Below are 21,090 nucleotides of genomic sequence, written 5' to 3' on the forward strand. Positions count from 1 at the left end.
TGTTTCCATATAAAGGGCAGAAGACTGCTGGCAGCACGTGAAGACAAGAGGTGAGAAAGACATCTACTTTTAAATTAATCACAATACTCTCCTTTGTTTACTGATCTGATGGGATAACCTGTGTTGATGGAAGCAGACCTGCAAGTGAAATAAATACATTACCTGTAACATCGAGTATCATTAAAGTGTAATGTAATTCTATTATATTGTATTTCCACTTGTAAACCTTTACAGAGGGGCCACGTGGTAGTGTAGTCATCACTCTCTTGTGTCACAGTGAGAACAACAGGCTTTTCTGTCTGGTTTGCATGTTCTCTCTCACATTATTATTTACAAGGTTAATCTCTCAGATTAAAACCAGTGCACGTCTTCCTACAGAAACTATAACCCACCATCAATTACTGAATTTTTTTCCTTTCCTTTCATGTTATGTGTCACAATATCTTGCCATCTATATTTTTATTTATTTAGTTCCTTATTCCTTGTATGGGTATATGTACTGCAGTTTTGTGTGAATTATGGGTGGGGCTTTTGTTGCTGTGTTGTTTCCTTAATGACTGAAAAATTAATAAATTAATTTGTGTATATATATATATATATATATATATATATATATATATATATATACACACACACACACACACACAGTATAATACTGTATTATAATGAATAGATACATTATAATATATTTGATTTCATACGTTGTTTTTTTTTTTAATAATCTCAGAAAGTAAACGGAAGAAACCTAATTTACTAATCTAAAGTAGGTTTAGGAAACAGCATTAGCTTTTATTTTAAGTTATTTCATTATTGTGACGTTGTTACACTTTGAACAGTCAGCGCGCAGCCTGACCGTCACGTCACGTGACGTTACCTCGCGCCGAGCCGGCTGCAGCACCTGTCTCGCGAGACTCCGCGAGGCGATAAGTTGAAGAAATATGGCGACGTCTAATTTGTTAAAGGTAAGCAACGCCGGAATGGATCGCGTTTCACGCGTTTGTGCGCGCACTTCCACACTTCGTGCGCACAGATTTCCAGTGCTCGTGCAGATTCGCGGTGCCTGCGTGACGGCGGAGCCGCACGTGCTGTATGTCCGCTCGAAAATGTGGAAGAGCTGCGCCTGAAGTCTCACTGCTCCCCGCTGTCGCTGTAGAAGTCCGCTGTTATGTCGGAATCTGTTCCCCCGGTCATTTATCCCCCCCCCCCCCCCCCCAGTCCTCAAACAGACCTCCGACCGACCCGGCTCAGTTCGTGCGAACCGAGCAGCCCCGCCCTCTCCGAGGTCCGTAACCCGGTTAGAACCGCACCGACCGGGAGACCTGGTAGCGGAGCGGGGGGGGGGTCCACGGTTTTCGGGGGTGAGGGGGGTGGGGGTGAAACTTTAACGGGAGATATAAACGTAAGTGCGTGGCTAACGTGCTAACACCGCCTCTGTGGTTCCGCTTCCAGCCGGTAAACCGGGTCCAGTCAGGACGGACCGGTCGGTTCCACCCAAGCCCCGGTAAACATGTCAACAAGCATACGAATAACATCCTAACATCCTGAGCAACATCCCGGGGGGGGGGGGGTGTTCAATTTCTTAAGTATTTAAATGTCTTCCTTGAAAGGTTAAAGGTCAAAGGTCACCGTATTGTCAACCTCGGGAGACCGGTATGCGTGTAACAGAAAAACGAAAGACACTCGTGGAGTTTTAAGAAGAAATCCTCACCAAGTCAAACAAGTTGTACACTGCAGGACAAACATTCACACCCACAAGAGATTTAAAGCCCCCCCCCCCACCCACACACACACACACACACACAGGGTGAACATGCAAACTCCAGGCAGAAAGTCTAATAAAAACTTGTGTCAATGTGTAATTTAAAGCTTTGAAAGTGGATTTAGCAGTAGCCCTGCCATAATACCCAGTTCATAATCTTTAATATGTTTCTGCTGTCTATTATCCCCCCCCTCCAGAACAAGGGGTCCCTGCAGTTTGAGGACAAGTGGGATCTGATGCGGCCCATCGTACTCAAGCTGCTGAGACAGGAGGCCGTCACCAAGCAGCAGTGGTTCGACTTGTTCTCGTAAGAGATGCTGTTTTGCTCTGCTCCGCCCCGCTGCTGTGAGAGCAGTCGCCGTGTATATTTTGAGCGCCGTTCAGCCGGCGCGTCGGCTCACGGCCTGCCGCGCTTAGTGCTTTTCAGTTGAACACGCATGCAGGGCCCCGTCGGTACCAACAGGTGCTGTAATTCACATAATCCCAACACAATGTCACACATGTGCACAGAGGCCTGTTTTAGTGTGCATCCCACTCAGAAGCAGAGATGCGGGAGTGCGTTTCTTTTTACAGCAGACGCAGCCTGATGTACGACCACCTCTCATCACGAAAACCACACCTCTTTGAGAGTTTTGAGGAGAAAAGTATAGATGAGCAACACAAATAGTTGACAAACACCAAAATATTGAAACACCTTTAGATTCTGCTACTGTAAAGTTCCAGTGACACGAGAGGTCGGGCCGGTCCGTCTCCACAGTAACCTCCCCGTGGCCGCAGGGATCCACCCAATTCAAGACTCCTTGCTTATTTTAAGCTTTCAAAGAGTTTGCTCGAATTAACTTTGCAGATGAAGAATATCACATAATTGTATCTGTTGCCTGGCAACAGCAAGACGTACCAGCAGGACACTCTGAAGTCTAGCTGTGTGCTGTGGCAGCAAGTCTGCAGAGAGAAGGGATCCAGTGACTGCATACATGCAGTTGGACTGGATCCCTGCAGGTGGACTGGATCCATGCAGGTGGACTGGATCCCTGCAGGTGGACTGGATCCCTGCAGGTGGACTGGATCCATGCAGGTGGACAGGATCCCTGCAGGTGGACTGGATCCATGTAGGTGGACTGGACCCCGGCAGGTGGACTGGATCCCTGCAGGTGGACTGGATCCATGCAGGTGGACTGGACTCCTGCAGGTGGACTGGATCCCTGCAGGTGGACTGGATCCATGTAGGTGGACTGGATCCATGCAGGTGGACTGGATCCATGTAGGTGGACTGGATCCATGCAGGTGGACTGGACCCCGGCAGGTGGACTGGATCCATGCAGGTGGACTGGACTCCTGCAGGTGGACTGGATCCATGCAGGTGGACTGGATCCCTGCAGGTGGACTGGACTCCTGCAGGTGGACTGGATCCATGTAGGTGGACTGGACTCCTACAGATGGACTGGATCCCTGCAGGTGGACTGGATCCATGTAGGTGGACTGGACCCCGGCAGGTGGACTGGATCCATGCAGGTGGACTGGACCCCGGCAGGTGGACTGGATCCATGCAGGTGGACTGGACTCCTACAGGTGGACTGGATCCCTGCAGGTGGACTGGATCCCTGCAGGTGGACTGGATCCATGTAGGTGGACTGGACCCCGGCAGGTGGACTGGATCCATGCAGGTGGACTGGACCCCGGCAGGTGGACTGGATCCATGCAGGTGGACTGGACTCCTACAGGTGGACTGGATCCCTGCAGGTGGACTGGATCCCTGCAGGTGGACTGGATCCCTGCAGGTGGACTGGACCCCGGCAGGTGGACTGGACCCATGCAGGTGGACTGGACCCATGCAGGTGGACTGGATCCCTGCAGGTGGACTGGACTCCTGCAGGTGGACTGGATCCATGTAGGTGGACTGGACTCCTACAGATGGACTGGATCCCTGCAGGTGGACTGGATCCATGTAGGTGGACTGGACCCCGGCAGGTGGACTGGATCCATGCAGGTGGACTGGACTCCTACAGGTGGACTGGATCCCTGCAGGTGGACTGGATCCCTGCAGGTGGACTGGACCCCGGCAGGTGGACTGGACCCATGCAGGTGGACTGGACCCATGCAGGTGGACTGGACCCATGCAGGTGGACTGGATCCCTGCAGGTGGACTGGATCCCTGCAGGTGGACTGGACCCATGCAGGTGGACTGGATCCCTGCAGCTGGACTGGATCCCTGCAGACAGAAACCAGATCCATGCTCCTTCCCGTCTTTGTCACTTTATGTTGTCTGATACAGAATTCAGTGTTTATTATTTACTGTAAGCTTTATGAAGTATGAGATCTGCCTAGCCCAGGATTGTATTTTACGACACTACTACTTTCCTTTCTGCTTCCTGCTACAGCGACGTCCACGCTGTGTGTCTGTGGGATGACAAAGGGCCTGCCAAAATTCACCAAGCACTTAAAGAGGACATCCTCGACTTCATCAAACAAGCACAAGCTGTAAGTTACATTCTGGATGAGAGTTTGTTTTTTGTTGCTGTTGCTTTGTGGCGTTGCTTCAGCTTCTCCAGCTTCTTCTTACAGTCCAAAAACATGTGATTTGAGCGTGTTGGTGCCTCTAAATTGGCTGTGAGAGTGTGTTTGAGGGGGAGTTGGTCCTGTGTTGAGTCGACCACCTTCGCTGGTTGTACCCAGTGTCTCCACCTCCACCTTATTCATTCTAGGACCAATCATTTAGTGTTTGGGATGTTAACAGCTAACTGTTTTCAGATTCAGATTCACTTTATTAATCCCTTGGGATGACTCCCTCAGGGAAATTCGAGTTCCAGCAGCTTTAGCAGGACAGGAACAGCACACAGAGAGCAAAGAATAAGAAATAAATAAAATAGGATAAGTCTAATAAAATAAAATAATATAAGATAAATAATTATGTACAATATTATGTAGACTCTTCGCTAACCTTAACTAAGTAGAAATAGCAAAAGAATAAGAACTCCAAATAAAATATAAAGTGACAGGTGACATTAAAAATGACTGTGATTACAGTCAGGTTTATGAGTTGAGTAGCGTATCCCACAAAACTGTGAAAAAAATTTCCCATATAAAGAAAATGGGAGGGGAACCTCATCAAGGGGATCGTCGTCTGTTGCTATGGAGACACTCCCCGCTGAGCTCTTCACGCTGTGACGTTGTGATCTGACAGGCTAGTTAGCATCGATAGCAGCCTAAGACTGGCACTTTAATTAACCAGACCCTCCACATCAGTCGCAGGTCTACTATTTGACAGAGAGACGTAAGAAGAGACAAGAAATCCTAAGGAAAGACCGACACAAGTAACTTTTTCACGCCGTCATTCATACCGACAGGATAATTAGAGGCGTCACTTAACTTCAGGCCTGGAGAACACTCATACATCCTCAGGGAGAACAGGACATGTCAATTACCCGGACCTGGGGCATATGATGACGATCGGCTTAATAGTTTTAAATGACTTTTTTTTTTTTTTTTTCTGTGTGTGATTCAACGAGTAGCGAAATAACACAAAGCGATCGACGTGGTCAGGACCTCACAGATAAGAGGTCGACATTAACGCCACACTGACACGGAGATTAGCTTTCCTCCAGGTATCTCCTTGGACTTTGACAGACACGTTGGGCTTTTGATGCAGGAAAGAAATCAAGGCGTTTTGTCAAGTGAGGCTTTTTTTTTTTTAAATCCGCGTTATCGTCTCCTCTGTTTGCATCTCGCGCCTCTGGCAGCGGGTGCTGAGCCACCAGGACGACACGGCGCTGCTGAAAGCCTACATCGTGGAGTGGAGGAAGTTCTTCACACAGTGCGACATCCTGCCCAAACCCTTCTGCCAGCTGGAGATCACACTCATGGGCAAACAAGGCAGCAACAAGAAGACCAACGTGGAGGACAGCATCGTACGCAAGGTGAGAGGCCAATGTCCAAATCTGTTGGATCCCCCGTGAGGGCAACGTCTGTGGAGAACTGCTTTATTTTGAAAAGTCTGTCAGATGGAGACGTGGGTGAGAAGGTGACTGTTTCTTTAAAAAAAAAAAAAAAATTTTATTTTTTTTTTTACATATATAGGCTGCACTTGTCTATAAGCCACAGGAGTCCGCGTCGAATTTCATTGCGGGGATCATGTTTTTTGTTGTTGTTTTTTACAACATGGCTGCCGTGGTGGGTCGGCGGACAGGAGAGGGAGAAACACAGTTGATTAAGTATTTTATTTTATCGGTTGTTTGCTGATTGTGATTCTGTGGAGGGAGATTTTCCTCTAAGGAGCACGATTGGTCAGAGTTACGTGATTCGCCTGAACGCATCACCCAGGGCGTGGGATGTTTACACAGAAATGGCAGAACGACTGATCTGAAGAATGTCGTGAGTGCGTTTGTTTTGCTGCTAATTGAACCGGACCAATGAGAACAGTTTCATTGGTCCACTGTGGCCTGTTCTGCAATTTCATTGCTTGCTAACGTCCAAAATCCATAAATTCGCTGCGTCATTGTTTAAGCCGCAGGGTGAAAAAAAATGAGCTGTTTATAGTCTGGAAAATCCGACGGTTCTTCTCAGACTTCACAGTCACAGAGATTGGAGTGTAACTTTATGTTTGACATTTGTTGACGTGTGTTTTTTTTGTTTCTCATTTAGCTGATGTTGGACACGTGGAACGAGTCCATCTTCTCCAACATCAAGGGCCGCCTGCAGGACAGCGCCATGAAGCTGGTGCACGCCGAGCGGCTCGGGGAGGCCTTCGACTCGCAGCTCGTCATCGGCGTGCGAGAGTCGTACGGTGAGGAAGACCACAGCCTCGCTATACCACGCAGCATCATTATAACGGGCACCTGAAGAATGATTATGCATTATGCATTATCGTACATGATCTTAAATGTACATTTCATATAGGTTTGTGTCCAGGGTTTGTACTATTTGGACAAGATTACATTTTTAAATGAAAGAAATGTGAACCTTCGTCCGCGTACCTCCAGGACAGAGGGGTTCAACTTGTGACCTACAGGCCAAAACCGGCCCCGTCAGAGGCTCTGAGCCAGTCTGCAGGATGAGCCGTGGACATTGTAAAAATAACTGCTGTCTTTCGTTGGTCCTCTGGGGTGAGATTAGCAGATTTACCACAGCACGGATGAACAAAGGCTTTTTATTTAGTAAAGCTGTGTGGATCTGTCACATTCAGGTTTATATGAGGTTTTCATTTATTTTCTTTCCCTGTAGTGTTCTATAATCTATCTTAAGTGACATATGCAATATATATGACATGTATTAAGCGGGATGTGTTGTGTTCAGTGTGCTAAACTGTTGTATGACACCCCGACACCAGAGGGCGCTGGCGTGCCGCCACACTTTTGGGTGAAAAGTTGCGTTTGTCTCCCGCCAGTGAACCTTTGCTCGAACCCCGAAGACAAGCTGCAGATCTACAGGGATAACTTTGAGAAGGCCTACCTGGACTCCACCGAGAGGTTTTACAGAACACAAGCGCCGTCGTACCTGCAGCAGAACGGCGTCCAGAACTACATGAAATACGTACGTCTCCATGACACTGCTGTCTTTGATGATGTGGACGGTCTCCGGTTGGAAGCCGGGTTTGGGGGCCTTCCTCCGTGTGCGTGTGTGTGTGTGCGTGCACTCCAAATTGGTTTGATCTATCATCATGATGATGAACATGAAAAAGGCCTCCACCCAAATGTGTAGTTTTAATTTGTAGTGAGAAGCCTTGTGATTTGTGTGTATCGTCTTGTTTTTACGGTGTTTTGCCTTGTTTTTAATTCAATTCAACTCAACTTTATTTATAAAGAGCCAAATACAACAGTAGTTTCTTGTCGCTTTTAACATAGAAAAGCCCAACATATCCACATGAGCAAGCAGGTTTATTTACGACTGTGGAAAGGAAAAACTCCCCCAACAGGGAGAAACCTTTGCAGAAACCAGAGTCAGAGGTGGAGGAATTCTGCTGACCGGTTGGGGTGAAAGGATGGAGGAGAGGAGAGGAGAGGAAAGACAGAGAGATAGTCTGGGAGGGGTGGTGTGTGGAATCTTGTTTTTAGTTTGTGAAGTCTTATTTTCAGTGTGTTTAACCTTATTTTAGTGTGTCTGGCCTTGTTTTTAGTGTGTGTGTGTGATCTTATTAATGTGTGAATTCTTGTTTTCAGTGTGTCGTCTTGCTCTTTTTTTGCGTACAACCTAATTTTGGTGTGTGGTCTTGTTTTCAGTGTGTCGAGCCTTGTATTAGTGTGTGGGATCTTGTTTTTAGCTTATCCACTCTTGCTTTGAGTGTGTGTAGTCTTGATTTCAATGTGTACTCTTGTTTTTAGTGTGTCTAGCCTAATTTGACTGTGCTTTGCCTTGTTTTTAGTGCCTGTAATCTGTGTATCTATGTGTGTGTGTGTGTGTGTGTATTTTTCTGCAGGCGGATGCAAAGCTGAGAGAAGAGGAGAAGAGAGCTCTTCGATATCTAGAAACACGTCGTGAATGTAACTCCGTTCAAGCTGTAAGTCACTTGTACTAAATAAAATCATTTAATTTTTTTATGCACTTCTACTTTGTGGAATGAAAGTATATAAAATATAGTGTGAAAGCAGCATGGATAGAACCGACTTTGATGATCTTTTGAGATTTATATTGATATTTTGCACCTTGATTATGTTTTATAACAACACAAACCTTGGAGAGTTCCTTTGTGACGTTTGTTTCTAATCTGAAACGCAAAGAAAACCCCCAATTTTTTTCCCCCCCGTTTGATAGAAGGTTCCTCCTGAAACGTGTCTGACTGTGTTTCCGTCTCCCTCACAGCTGATGGAGTGCTGCGTCAACGCCCTGGTGACCTCCTTCAAAGAGACCATCATCGCTGAATGTCCCGGAATGATCAAACGCAACGAGACAGACAGTCAGCACCTCTTTCTTTCTTCTCCTCTTCCTCTGCTTCAGCTTTTCTCGCCTCTTTGGCCAATTCAGCCTCATCAAACAAGACTGTTATCCAACAGTGATGATTGTCTGGAGCGGAGTAAAGTAAAAAAAAACATTTCCTGGGATCGCGTCTGTGAATTGCCGCCCCTTGAGACACTCGTTTTTGCAAACGTTGCACTCTGCTGTTTTAACGTTTCTCTTCTCCTTCGGCGTAAAATGATTCCATGCGGCAGACATGACTACAGCTCTGCAGGCTTCTGCTCACGTGACAGAAACACAGGCGCATGGTAACCTTGGCGACAGCTCGTCCGTGTTACAGCATGTCGCGCAAAGTGATGTTGAGGATGTATGAGATAGTTTGGGGCTTATGGATCGGATCAGATGGGTTGTAATAACAAAATCCGACACCCGATCCAGTTGTTTTGGCCTGGATCAGACCAGACCACCCCGAGTTTGGCTTCACGTTTCTTCTGGCCGTAGAGTCTGTAAACAATCTTCTGTTTCCCTGTTTGAATGGCCGTTCTGAGTCATTGTCCTTCTGGAGCAGGGCTGCACCTCATGTTCTCGTTGATGGACAAAGTTCCCAGCGGGATCGAGCCCATGCTGAAAAACCTGGAGGAACACATCGTCAGTGGAGGACTGGCCGACATGGTGGCTGCTGCAGAGACCATCACTACTGTACGTACACACACACACACACACACACACACAAGCGCGCTCTTTTTGAACCCATAAGAACGAGAAGAAAATTCAGCAGTGACGTCAGCCAGCTGCTGCAATAAAGGCTTTTTCTGCAGGACTGTTCATACCCCTCACAGCAGGCCACGCCCCCTCACAGCAGGCCACGCCCCCTCACAGCAGCCACAATCTCTGTGAAGTGGCTTTTTAACTTTTCAACTGCACAGTTTATTTCTGTCCTCCTGTGGCTGTCAGAGATTAATTTCTCTGAACCGTTTCAGTAATCAAAGAGAGAGATTTTGTCGGAGCCGCCATGTTGGTCTGGTTTTAACTGCAGGAGCTGACCGCATTGAGTGATGCCTTCAGGTGCAACACGACAAGACATTAACGAGCTCCGGCGCTCTTGTAGTAATGATATTAGAAGCTAAATATGATTAAAATATGACTGATAGTGATTAGCGAGCTGGAACACGTATGTGCAGCACACGTCAGTGCGGAGGTTTGGGCTTGGTCGGCACTGACCAAACTAATTGGTTCGGCCAGAAAAAGCTCGCCGAAGGAAATGGTGTCATTTTGTCTGGCAGCACTCGGCACTGCCAAACTTCCTTCCTGTCCTTGTGGAGTATGAATTGGCCTTAACTGTGTCTCTGATCCACCAGGATTCTGAGAAGTACGTGGAGCAGCTGTTGACTCTGTTTAACCGCTTCAGTAAGCTGGCGAAGGAGGCCTTCCAGGACGACCCTCGCTTCCTCACAGCCAGAGATAAGGTCTGTGTTCTACCACTTGTTTTACAGAGAAGTAGAAGTGCCGATGTCGGCGCCTTCGACACACCGACTTCCACATTAACCGTGCGCTCTGGTACAGTGGAGGAATTTCTCCAGGGTCCAGATCATTTCGCTCGCAGATGTTTTGGATCAGATGTATTAGCTTCTGTTTTATGTGAGTTCAGAAGCAGAAAATGACGACTCATCCAGGCTTCTGTGTCTTTAAGACGAGCTTCGAGTTCAACAAGGTGGTCAATATCGTCTGGTTTCATACATATAAAGATTTGTGTCATCTGCATAGCAATGGAAGTTAATAGAGTGTTTCCTGACAATATCCCCTACAGGTAGTGTGTATAAAGTATAGGTTTTAATACAGAACCCTGTGGAATCCTGTGTTTAACTTTAGTCTGAGGTGAGGAGCCATTAACATGAACAAAGTGGAACCTGTCTGATAAATATGATCGAAACCAGTTTATTGCTGTACCTTTAATCGTGAGTAAATGTTCCTGTCTCTGTAATAAGAAGCTATGATCAATAGTATCAATGCATCACTGAGATCGAACAGGACAGAACAGTGACCAGCTCATTAGTAACTTCCACCAGGGTGTCTCTGTGCAATGATGTGCTCTTAAACCTTACTTGAAATTAGTCAAATAGGTCATTTTTATACAAATGTTCTCTTGCGATAACTTTCTAAGACATATATATCTTGTAGTGTGTTTCTCTTCCTTTAAAAAGTTGATATAACCATCAATACTGAACATAACGGTTTCAAGTATTTCAATTGGTGTCAAATGACACAAATATGTTAAAGCTTCATCTGCAGGTATTTATTTATCCTTCCTAAATGTTACTTTAATTTGTGTAATCTATTACAATTCCCTCATCACTTCCAAAAGTGTCAGATTCATCAGCCCGTTCATAAGAACGTCTGATTTCCCTCCACAGGCCTACAAAGCTGTTGTCAATGATGCTACGATCTTCAAACTGGAGCTTCCATTGAAGCAGAAAGGGTGAGTGAGCAGTCTGTAAGGGGGCTTTTCCACTGGAAAGAACCAGGGGCGAGTTCTGGTCCAGGGCCAGACTTAGCACTAGTTCTTTGTCTTTCCTCTGCCAGAGCTCCGGCCTATCAGGGGTTAAACTGGTGCTAAGAGCTCCTGAGCTGTCCTGTCAGCTGCATTGGATATATAATTTAGATCATCTAGAAGCAGTTTTCCATTGTTGTTTTTCTTAACACTTTTCATCGTATCATCATTGTAACTAACTTCACTTCCAGGTCTTGTTTCGCGTTATGACCGCAGGCTGAGCCTGCGTGAGGCTGTGCTGTGTTGTGTTGAAACGTCCCATTATTATTTTCTAACCCACAGAACTTTATACTTTCCATTATAAACGGCTGTAGAGCTGCCTTGTATCATTCTACACCTCCATTCCTCCTGATGTTGAAGCATTTGATTCAGCCCCGTCCAGAAATAAAGTGAAAGGAGCAGAAATTCACTATGTAATGCTCACATGTTGAAAAATAAGCCCCAAGCTCATTATTATTATTATTATTATTATTATTATTATTATTATTATTACGCTTTTCAACAAGACGGACGTGAAAAAAGTCCAATAGAGCGACGAGGAGACTCAATGTTTTCTGTCTCTTTGGTCTGAATGTGAGGTTCAGGACAGACTAGATGGACCAAACTGATGAATACAGTCCGTCTCCTTGTAGCTGTATGAGCGCTGCATTGGGGAAATCAGTGACGCATCACTTTTTGGAGTGACGCAGCGACGTGGCCCTCACTTGGCTCCGTTAACGGTGGAAAAAGAACCGGTTCTTTGCCGGAGCTCATTTAAGAACCTGGTTCTTTCTGGTGGAAAAGCCCTACGTGTGAGGAAGGCGCCACGGTGTGGTTGTGTCTACATTGAATGTCTTGTGTTTTCATCTCCATCCAGCGTGGGCATGAAGACTCAGCCGGAGTCCAAGTGTCCCGAGCTGCTGGCGAACTACTGCGACATGTTGCTGAGGAAAACTCCGCTGAGCAAGAAACTCACGTCGGAGGAAATCGAGCTGAAACTCAAAGAAGTGGTGAGCGTGTCGGGGAGTTTCCCCTCTTCGGTTCCCCCGTCCTCCCGTCCTCCTCTCACCCCCGTGTCCCCCCCCCCCCCCCCTCCCACAGCTCCTGGTGTTAAAGTACGTCCAGAACAAAGACGTGTTCATGCGGTACCACAAAGCTCACCTCACCAGGCGTCTGATTCTGGACATCTCAGCCGACAGCGAGATCGAGGAGAACATGGTGGAGTGGCTCAGAGTGAGTGACGTCTGTCCCCGTCACATCCTGAGACACGGCACCACAACAAAACAACTGGGAAATGTAACATCGTCTGTGTGTGATTGTGTAGGAAGTAGGAATGCCTGCTGATTACGTCAACAAGCTGGCCAGGATGTTCCAGGACATCAAGGTGTCGGAGGACCTCAATCAGGTCTTCAAGGAGATGCACAAACACAACAAGCTGGCACTGCCAGGTACAGCACACGCAAAAATATGCAAACACACACAGAAAAAAACTATATACGTACAAAACACACAGAATAACACAATCACACACAACTCCATTGTACACAGAAAAACACTAGTACACTAAAAATAAAGCCTGAAGAAACCGCGTGAAAGCATGCTATTTGCCTTTAATTTTTCATATTTCATTTTTATAATGTCATTATTATTGAACAACATCCCGGAAAATAAGAAGAAGTAGTAAAACGATGTGAAAAACAAGTTTAAGGATTGAATATTTTAAACTAAATCTGTGTTCATCTTCTTAAAAATTGGGGGTGGTGTTGGTTGAAGTATTGACTCGTGAATGAAGCACAGCATCTGAAACGCAGCAGCTTCTCACACATTCATTCGCAGGCCATTTGATCGCGCACCCCCCCCCCCCCCCCTCGTTCTCTCGCCCCGCAGCGGACAGTGTCAACATTAAGATCCTGAACGCCGGCGCCTGGTCGCGGAGCAGTGAGAAGGTGTTTGTCTCTCTGCCCACGGAGCTGGAGGACCTGATCCCCGAGGTGGAGGACTTCTACAAGAGGAACCACAGCGGACGCAAACTCCACTGGCATCACCTCATGTCCAACGGCATCGTGAGTCGGCGGCGGCGGCGGGGGGGGCGGGGTCAAAGGCCGTCGGGAGCGACGGTTCCTCGCCTGACGTCCACTAACAACCCACATGGAAAGAACCTATATGAGGATATATGCACATATATGAAACCTATATGCACATATATGCTGCATATATGCACATATATGACTATATATGCAGCATATAGGCACATATGTGCTGCATCTATGCATATATATGCCACATCTAGGCAAAATTGAGGTGCATATATGTGAATATACAGGCCATATAGGCCCACATGGAAATGGAAATTGGCCGTTTTCCTATATGTTATGTACATATATGTGCATATATGTACATATACGTACATATATGTATGTGCATATATGTACATAAAATATAGGAAACTGGCCAATTTTATATATGTCACATATATTCAAAACCTATATTACAACATATATGTTTATATAGGTTCTTTCCATGTGGGAACCGTCAAGACTTTTCTGAAACGAAAAAGGCGTTTTCACTTGAAACGTCGCGGTGTGAACGGGGCCCGGCATGCCAGTACTTCCTGTTGGTCTCATCTCCTCCCTCGCTCCTCCCTCGCTCCTCCCTCGCTCCTCCCTCGCTCCTCCCTCAGATCACGTTCAAGAACGAGGTGGGGCAGTTCGACCTGGAGGTGACCACGTTCCAGCTGGCCGTGCTGTTCGCCTGGAACCAGAGACCCAGAGAGCGGATCAGCTTCGAGAACCTCAAGCTGGCCACAGAGCTTCCTGACGCCGAGCTGCGCCGGACTCTCTGGGTCAGACCACACACACACACATTCACGTACACACACACACACACACACACACACACACACACACACACACACACACACACACACACACACACACACACACTATCTGGACTCACCCTGCCCCCCCCCCCCCAGTCTCTAGTGGCTTTCCCCAAGCTGAAGAGGCAGGTGTTGTCCTACGACCCCCACGTCAGCACGCCCAAAGACTTCACCGACAGCACGCTGTTCTACGTCAACCAGGAGTTCTCACTCATGTAGGTTACGTCTTTTTTTTCTTTTTCTTTTTTTTTTTTCTTTTTTTTTTTTTTTTAGGAAATCCAACATGTTCTTTTGTTTGATTCACAAGATTCATCCTGGCCAGGATTCTGATTGGCCGCTGGATCAAGTGTGACGGCCGACAGACTTAGAAAACTGAGATGTGTCTGCGTGTTGATTCTCCTCCCAGCAAAAACTCCAAAGTCCAGAAGCGTGGGAAGATCAATCTGATTGGTCGGCTGCAGCTGACCACCGAGCGAATGAGAGAGGAGGAGAACGAGGGAATCGTCCAGCTCAGAATACTCAGGACTCAGGTACCAAAACTCTGGCTTGGTCTTTCAAAGTGTCCGATAACAGATCAAAGTCACTGCGATCTGAAGACGCGAGCAGCGCTCAGTGAAAAGCTCGTATCAGGAAAACCAGCAGGGGCTTTCTGTCCGGCTCGCAGATTCTGTTGAGCCGTGAAGGAAAGTCTCCACCGCGTTGATGCTTCTCGCCTCCTCTGAACACTTTTGTAAACATAACTGAAGATAAAAATACCAAAGAAATCAGCTCAACTGAGGTATATTTGCTGCTGGTGTAATCCCATGTATGCAGCAAAGTGGAAAGACACAGAAAAAACCATAAATAATATTCCAATACAAACTCTGATTGGAGATAGAGAACAATACAATAAGCTGAAAAATGAAATGGACCCGATAACAAGCTTCACACTGGATATATGGTACAAAGTTATTAAAAAATTCAAACTACAAAAAGGTATTAATACTTTTAAATGGATCGCATATGACACCAGTTTCAAACCTGCTCAACGGGAGCTGGGATTTAAACAATGGCTATCAAAAGGAATCACAACATGGAAAGTTTTAGAAAAGGAGGGGAAATTTAAGAGTTTTGAAGAGATGAAGGATGAATTTTGCCTTGACAGATGTGACAATATTTACAAGCGCGAGAATACTACAGTAAAGAAATCAGGGGAGCTCCTTCCATGGATGAGAGCACAATGATCAAAATGATAAACGTAGCATATAAAGGAAAGTTGATGAGACTCATATCCAAATTCTACCATTCACTTCTAGAGAATACTAAGAACTCAACAGAACACATAAAAACTAAATGGGAAACAGAATTGACTACTGAAATATCAAGTAATGACTGGCAGCATATGTGGAAGAACCACCAAACAACCACCTGTTCTCAGAAATGGAGGGAGTTCTCATGGAAAAACCTGATCCCTTTTTTTATTACCCCTAGGGTTAAAAGTAAATATCTAAAGCAGCCTCTTCCATGTTGGAGAAACTGCGGATCAGTAAATGTTAATCATAGCCATATATTCTGGAAGTGTTCAAAAATAAGTGAGTATTGGAAAATAATAAACACAGAAATAATAAACATTTTGGGCTATAAGATACCGTTGGATGTCAATATACTGTACCTGTGCAATTTTTCAGTTGAGTCTGTACACTGTAAAGATAAGTACCTGTTGAACATTTTAACAGTGGCTTGTAAAAAAACTATAGCAAGGAAGTGGTACCATGGATCCAGACTGTAGAGCAGATCCAGTTAATGGAAAATTTGACTCATGCTGAGATTACAAAGATCCCAGTTTGAGGAGAAATGGGAGAAATGGACAATATATAAGAACAGCGACAATGTAAATGCAACTGAGTGAGAAGAGACATGTTGACAAAGACACTTGTGACCCTGTGAGTTTTGAAATCTTTTCCCCTGTAATTTAATTTAATTATATATATATATTTTTTTTTTTTTAATTTCTTGTTGTATTTGCTTTGATATGTTTGTTCTTGTGTTCTGCAATTGTTCAAAAATTAAATAAAAAGAAAGTAAAAAAAAAAAAAAAAAAAATACCAAAGAAAGTAGAGAGCCTCTTCAGCTCTCTACTTTCTTACATTCTCTACGTAGAATGTGCAATAAAAAGCTGACTCTGTTTCTCTCCTGTGGAAGTAAAACTGTGCCATCAGATTCTGAATTCGAATTTGTAACTCTGAATTTTTTTTACCATCGAAATCAGACTTTGAATTTTAAAAGCTGTCCAATTTCAAGTACGTATCTTTTTTTGCTTCTGATTTTTTTTCCAACCTCTAAAAATATTCAGTGTGTAAAAATTCAATGTGTCTAAAAATTCAGCTGCAAAAAAAATTCAACCGCAAAAAAAATTCAGCTGCAAAACAGCCAGAATTTTTCGCAGCTGAATTTGTTTTTGCGGCTGAATTTTTTTTTGCAGCTGAATTTTTTTTGCGGTCGAATTTTTTTTACAGCTGAATTTTTACACACTGAATATTTTTAGATGTTGGAAAAAAAATCAGAGTTACAACTGCGAATTCAGAATCGGATGCCACAGTTTTACTGCCACACTCTCCCTTCAGACTTGGGATCGCGGTGTAAGATTGGTGTAATTCCACTCTTGTGCACTAGTGACTTCTTGTCTCTGAGCTTCAGAGTTTCTCTGAAGGCCCGTCGCTCCTTTTGGCTGCAGCGTCTTCCGAGCAACTCACCGCAGTTCTTTTATCCCAACGCATTTGAAGGCTTAATAATCGTTACACACACTGTTTCTTCGTCTTCGTCCAGGAGGCGATAATCCAAATCATGAAGATGAGGAAGCGAATCAGCAACGCCCAGCTGCAGACGGAGCTGGTGGAGATCCTAAAGAACATGTTCCTGCCTCAGAAGAAGATGATCAAGGAGCAAATCGAGTGGCTCATCGAGCACAAGTACATCAAGAGGGACGACGCGGACATCAACACCTTCATCTACATGGCCTAGGCCACGAGGAAGGAGCGAGGTTCATGAGGAATTTTTGTACAAGAGGCCTGCAACCGGCGCTTTAAATACCTGCGGGAGGAGACGCACATGGAGGGACTGTCTGCGCTAACAGAGACACAGACGAAGAGCAATGGAGGCGGCCGGAGGAAACGGCGTGGGTTTTATTTGTGTTTGTGAAACGCAGGTGTGTGTTCTGGGGTCGGTGTCAGGCTGTCTTGTGTGTGTGAGTGTGTGTGTGTGTGTGTGTGTGTGTGTGTGTGTGTGTGTGTGTGTGTGTGTGTGTGCGTGCGCTGCCCTCTACTGTCCGACGGGAGGAAACGCACCGCAGGACGCACCAACGGCTCAGAAGAAGCGAAACAACACAAAACATTGAGACATAATTCAAGTAGATACTTCCTGCCTTACTTTGCTCAGCAATGGGCCGCAGACGAGGCGGCGGAGGGTCAGGAGCTGACATCAAGTCCTTCGCTTTCACCCGACGCCACGGCTCCCCTCCTGTCCTGCGTCGGGCCTTTCTTCATGCTTCGAACAAGGAATGCAAAAAAAAAAAAAAAAGAAAGAGGAGTGTAAAGCTGCCATGGAGGAGGAGTGGACACGGGGAGAGACCAGTTCAAACTACCGAGGAGTATTTTGCCAAATGTGTGTGTGTGTGTACGTGCGTGTGTGAGCGGTGGCGTGTAGCCGAGCGTTTGAAAAAAGTGTGTGTGTGTGTGCACTTTTAAACAGCATGCTGCTCTATGATAATTTTTTTTAAACATCACACTAAGTGATTGTGTGTGAATCAGTGCGGGAGGCGGTGCGTTCGATTCCCCTCGTCCACGCGTGTGTATGTGTGTGATGATCTGTTGCCACACTGTAAACTATTTATTTTTCCGAGTAAAAAAAAAAAAACACACCGTTCAGACTTTGTGTGACATTAAAGAGACACGTGACGCAGAAGGCTGTGACTTGGTATCGAAGCTTTTCCCCGCTCAGCCCAGATCACGTGTGTTTGGAGAGCTTCGGCCTTCCCGGCTCGTCGCTTTTAAACACAGTCAGTTAAAAACGAAACGGCGTTCGATTCGTTTTAAAGCACCGGCTCGCCGCCAGCGCGTGACCCCACGTTCACCTCGGGTCGGAGGAACGACTTGCCCTCTCGTCCCGGTCGGCGGTTTGACCTTTGACCTCTGAAGGTTGCGCCGTCAAGACGCCAGCGGCCCACGTCTGGTTTTAGGGGAATCTAAAGTATTCACGCGCACGCCGGAGCCAAACATCTCTTGCGGGAAAATACTTGGCGACGATAAACGACCTGCACGCGTTCCTCCCTCACGGTGTTTTCCACGCTGCACCTGCAGACGCCTTTGGCTTTGCTGGATGTCTTTTGTTTCCGCAGCTCGGCTGCAGCCATCGTTTCATCCACGAACCATAACGATATGCAGGGAAACGGATCCACTGGAGCAGTCGACGTGTCGGAGCCTCTTCTTAGTGGTTCAGATTTGGCTTCGACACAATCCTTCCTGTTGAAAAGCTCTTCTTTTTTTTTTAACTCTGTTTTTCAAGTTATCCTCCTCAGTTATTGGATTTTTTTTAAACTGAATGTGCTAAAGACAAAGAGCCCGAAGAAAAGAAAACAACACGATTGACTCTTCACTCGGTCCTCAGCATTAAAGTCTTCGCACTCTGCAGTTTTCTCGCCAGTCGTCATGGACGTGTCACCGTTTTCTAACATGCCACATGAAGCGCACGTCGCCTTAAACACGTTTGATCGACACTGAGGCTTTTCCCGCTTTGAGGCTGTCTTAATTAGAATTCCACATTGAAAATAAAAACAGAATAAGTCTTGATATCGGCTCCGGGAGGCAGATCCATGCTTTGTGCGGCTTCACTGTAATGGTTTGGCGTCTCTGTGTGAGATCTTCATTAGACGTGCCTCGTCTTAAAAACCATGAAACCACAGAGTTACCTGACCGCTGACATGAAATCACAATAAAAAAAATGAATAAATCAAGAGTCAAAATACTAATTAGATTATTAAAACCCAATTTTATGCTGGTGTCGGTGTAGTGGAGGTGGAAATGGATCAAATAAATGTAACAGCAGCTGCAAAATAGATTTAATAGTCCGACAGATTTTAAAGAAAAAAGCCATTAACTGGGAAATGTATTCTATTTATAGCCTATGGATCTGGATCTGAACACCCATCTACATTAGATTACTCTAACTTTTAATGTCCTTCAACCTTTGTCTGTTTTTCACACGACGCAGTGATAATCTGTAAACTATTCCAACACTATCATGTTTGTTTGTTGTTGTTTTTTTAACTCATGTTTCTTGGTTCTTTTTGAGGATTTCAAGCTATTTCAAACAGATTGGATGTTTTATTCTGTTAAAAAAAAAAAAAAAAAAAGCATAGAGAATCTTGGATCGTTTGCTGCAGGTGCACAGATTGTCCTCATCAACCACAGCAACAAATACTAAGAAAACTCAACTTTCAGTATTAAATAGATGTTACGGATTGTTTGGTGAATTCTGAATGACTGTAAAACTTCACTTTGTTGCTGCTGCTGAGAAGTTTGTATTTAATCGCGAGTCCTGCTTGTTGAGAAGAAGACGCTGCTGAGTCCAAAGCTGATCATGAAGTGTCGCTACAGACCATCATGTGAGCCATGAGGGGAGAAATCAGACATCAGTGAATGTGTGGGCTTGGATTTAGTTTTTATATTTATTCTGTATTTATGAAAATCTTGTCTTTTTTTTTTTGGTCCCATTTTTTGGGAAACATGTTTTCTTGCTGTGTTTTCACAGCTACATCTAATCCCGTGGACTGTGTATTTTAATCTGAAGGCAAGAATGAATTCACTCATCACGTTCAACCTGCATTTTTTGTTTGTGACCATTGTTTTTTTTTGTTTTTGTATTTTGTGTCACTACCTGACCAGAATATTAAGAAGAATCTGATTTCTTTGCAAACAAAGAAAACCAAGTTTTGTTGTGGCGGTCAGCTCTGAATGCAGGGAGGCTTTTGTTCTGACGTACCTGAGATGAGACCGACTCCCCGGGCCGGTCGCATTATGCAGTTTTCTTCTCTATGCACAGGCCTGATTCAGTATTTTGCAGATGACTCCTGGTTGTTTTTGGGGGTTTTTTGTTTGGGTTTTTTTTGGTGGAGGATGATGACGAGTTCCAGTAAATTCAGACATTTTGAATGTCAGTACTTTGTTCTTTCTTTGTGTGATCAACGGCTTATTTAACAGCTTTAATTTGGTGAGCCACACTCCTTTGGTGTTCACCAATGAAATAAAGTTAATGCTGAATAACGACTTGATGTTAGGCTCTTATTTGTGTGTTTCTGTTTAGTTTTTTGCAGAGAACTCTACACTCTTATCTATTCAGACTTACAAATTGACTGTAATTTATGCTTTTTCGGCTGTGGAAGGAAACCAGAGGAAGAACAAGGAACCCAAACCTGCACTCGAACCAGGGATAATTTCACAATGGGACATAAGTGCTAACCACTACTCCACTCTCATTACTCGCCTGAAAAATGTAACAACTGTATTGACTTTGTGCTTTATTAACTTCATATATCCCCAATATATATATATATATATATATATATATATATATATATATATATATATATATATATATATATATATATATATAAATCCTGTCTCCAGTCACCACAGATGGATCAGCATGTTTTGAGCTGGGAGTTGAAGGCTTTGCTCACAGGGACCCTCGTTGGTGACGTGTGGCCATGGGAATCAACCTGGTGAACATTTGGCTTGCCTCTGTGACTTTTAGGCCACCACTGCACTAACTGTTGTATCATGCTGTTTAAAAAAAAAAAAAAAAAATCAAAAACATAAGTATACATCCTTGTACTGTATCCTTACCTGCTCAGAGAGAACATGCAAACTCAGCTCAGGAAATCATCTAAGCCTGAAATTCGATTGAGGATGTTCCCAAGCTTGCAAATTGAACTTGACTTGTGGGGTTTGTATACATATTTAAAATGTGACTATATCAGGTGATACAATGATAATTTTGGTCTAAAAT

General features: G+C 44.9%; 1 protein-coding gene across 1 annotated transcript; it reads left to right on the forward strand.

Annotated features, from left to right (window-relative positions):
- The first annotated feature begins 922 nt into the window (after nucleotides 1-922).
- LOC308135504 (cullin-5) lies at nucleotides 923-20,255 on the forward strand. The gene is made up of 19 exons (XM_080503532.1): nucleotides 923-962; nucleotides 1,957-2,066; nucleotides 4,138-4,237; nucleotides 5,497-5,673; nucleotides 6,398-6,539; nucleotides 7,140-7,285; nucleotides 8,169-8,249; nucleotides 8,552-8,645; nucleotides 9,213-9,343; nucleotides 10,003-10,110; nucleotides 11,056-11,120; nucleotides 12,049-12,181; nucleotides 12,273-12,404; nucleotides 12,496-12,619; nucleotides 13,059-13,234; nucleotides 13,852-14,013; nucleotides 14,146-14,264; nucleotides 14,456-14,579; nucleotides 16,855-20,255. Exons 1-19 carry the CDS (start codon nucleotides 939-941, stop codon nucleotides 17,047-17,049), a joined length of 2,343 nt encoding a protein of 780 aa, XP_080359658.1. The 5' UTR covers nucleotides 923-938; the 3' UTR covers nucleotides 17,050-20,255.
- Nucleotides 20,256-21,090: the final 835 nt, after the last annotated feature.

This window comes from Blennius ocellaris (assembly GCF_963422515.1).
Source record: "Blennius ocellaris genome assembly, chromosome: 2".
In the NCBI taxonomy this organism is placed as follows: Eukaryota; Metazoa; Chordata; class Actinopteri; order Blenniiformes; family Blenniidae; genus Blennius; species Blennius ocellaris.

Bases quoted from the DNA above. Each gene is read 5' to 3' on its own strand.
- LOC308135504 (XM_080503532.1), top strand. From the start codon at position 939: ATGGCGACGTCTAATTTGTTAAAG. The intron at 5,674-6,397 runs GTGAGAGGCCAA...TTTCTCATTTAG, and splicing joins AGGACAGCATCGTACGCAAG to CTGATGTTGGACACGTGGAA. The intron at 8,646-9,212 runs GTCAGCACCTCT...CTTCTGGAGCAG, and splicing joins CAAACGCAACGAGACAGACA to GGCTGCACCTCATGTTCTCG.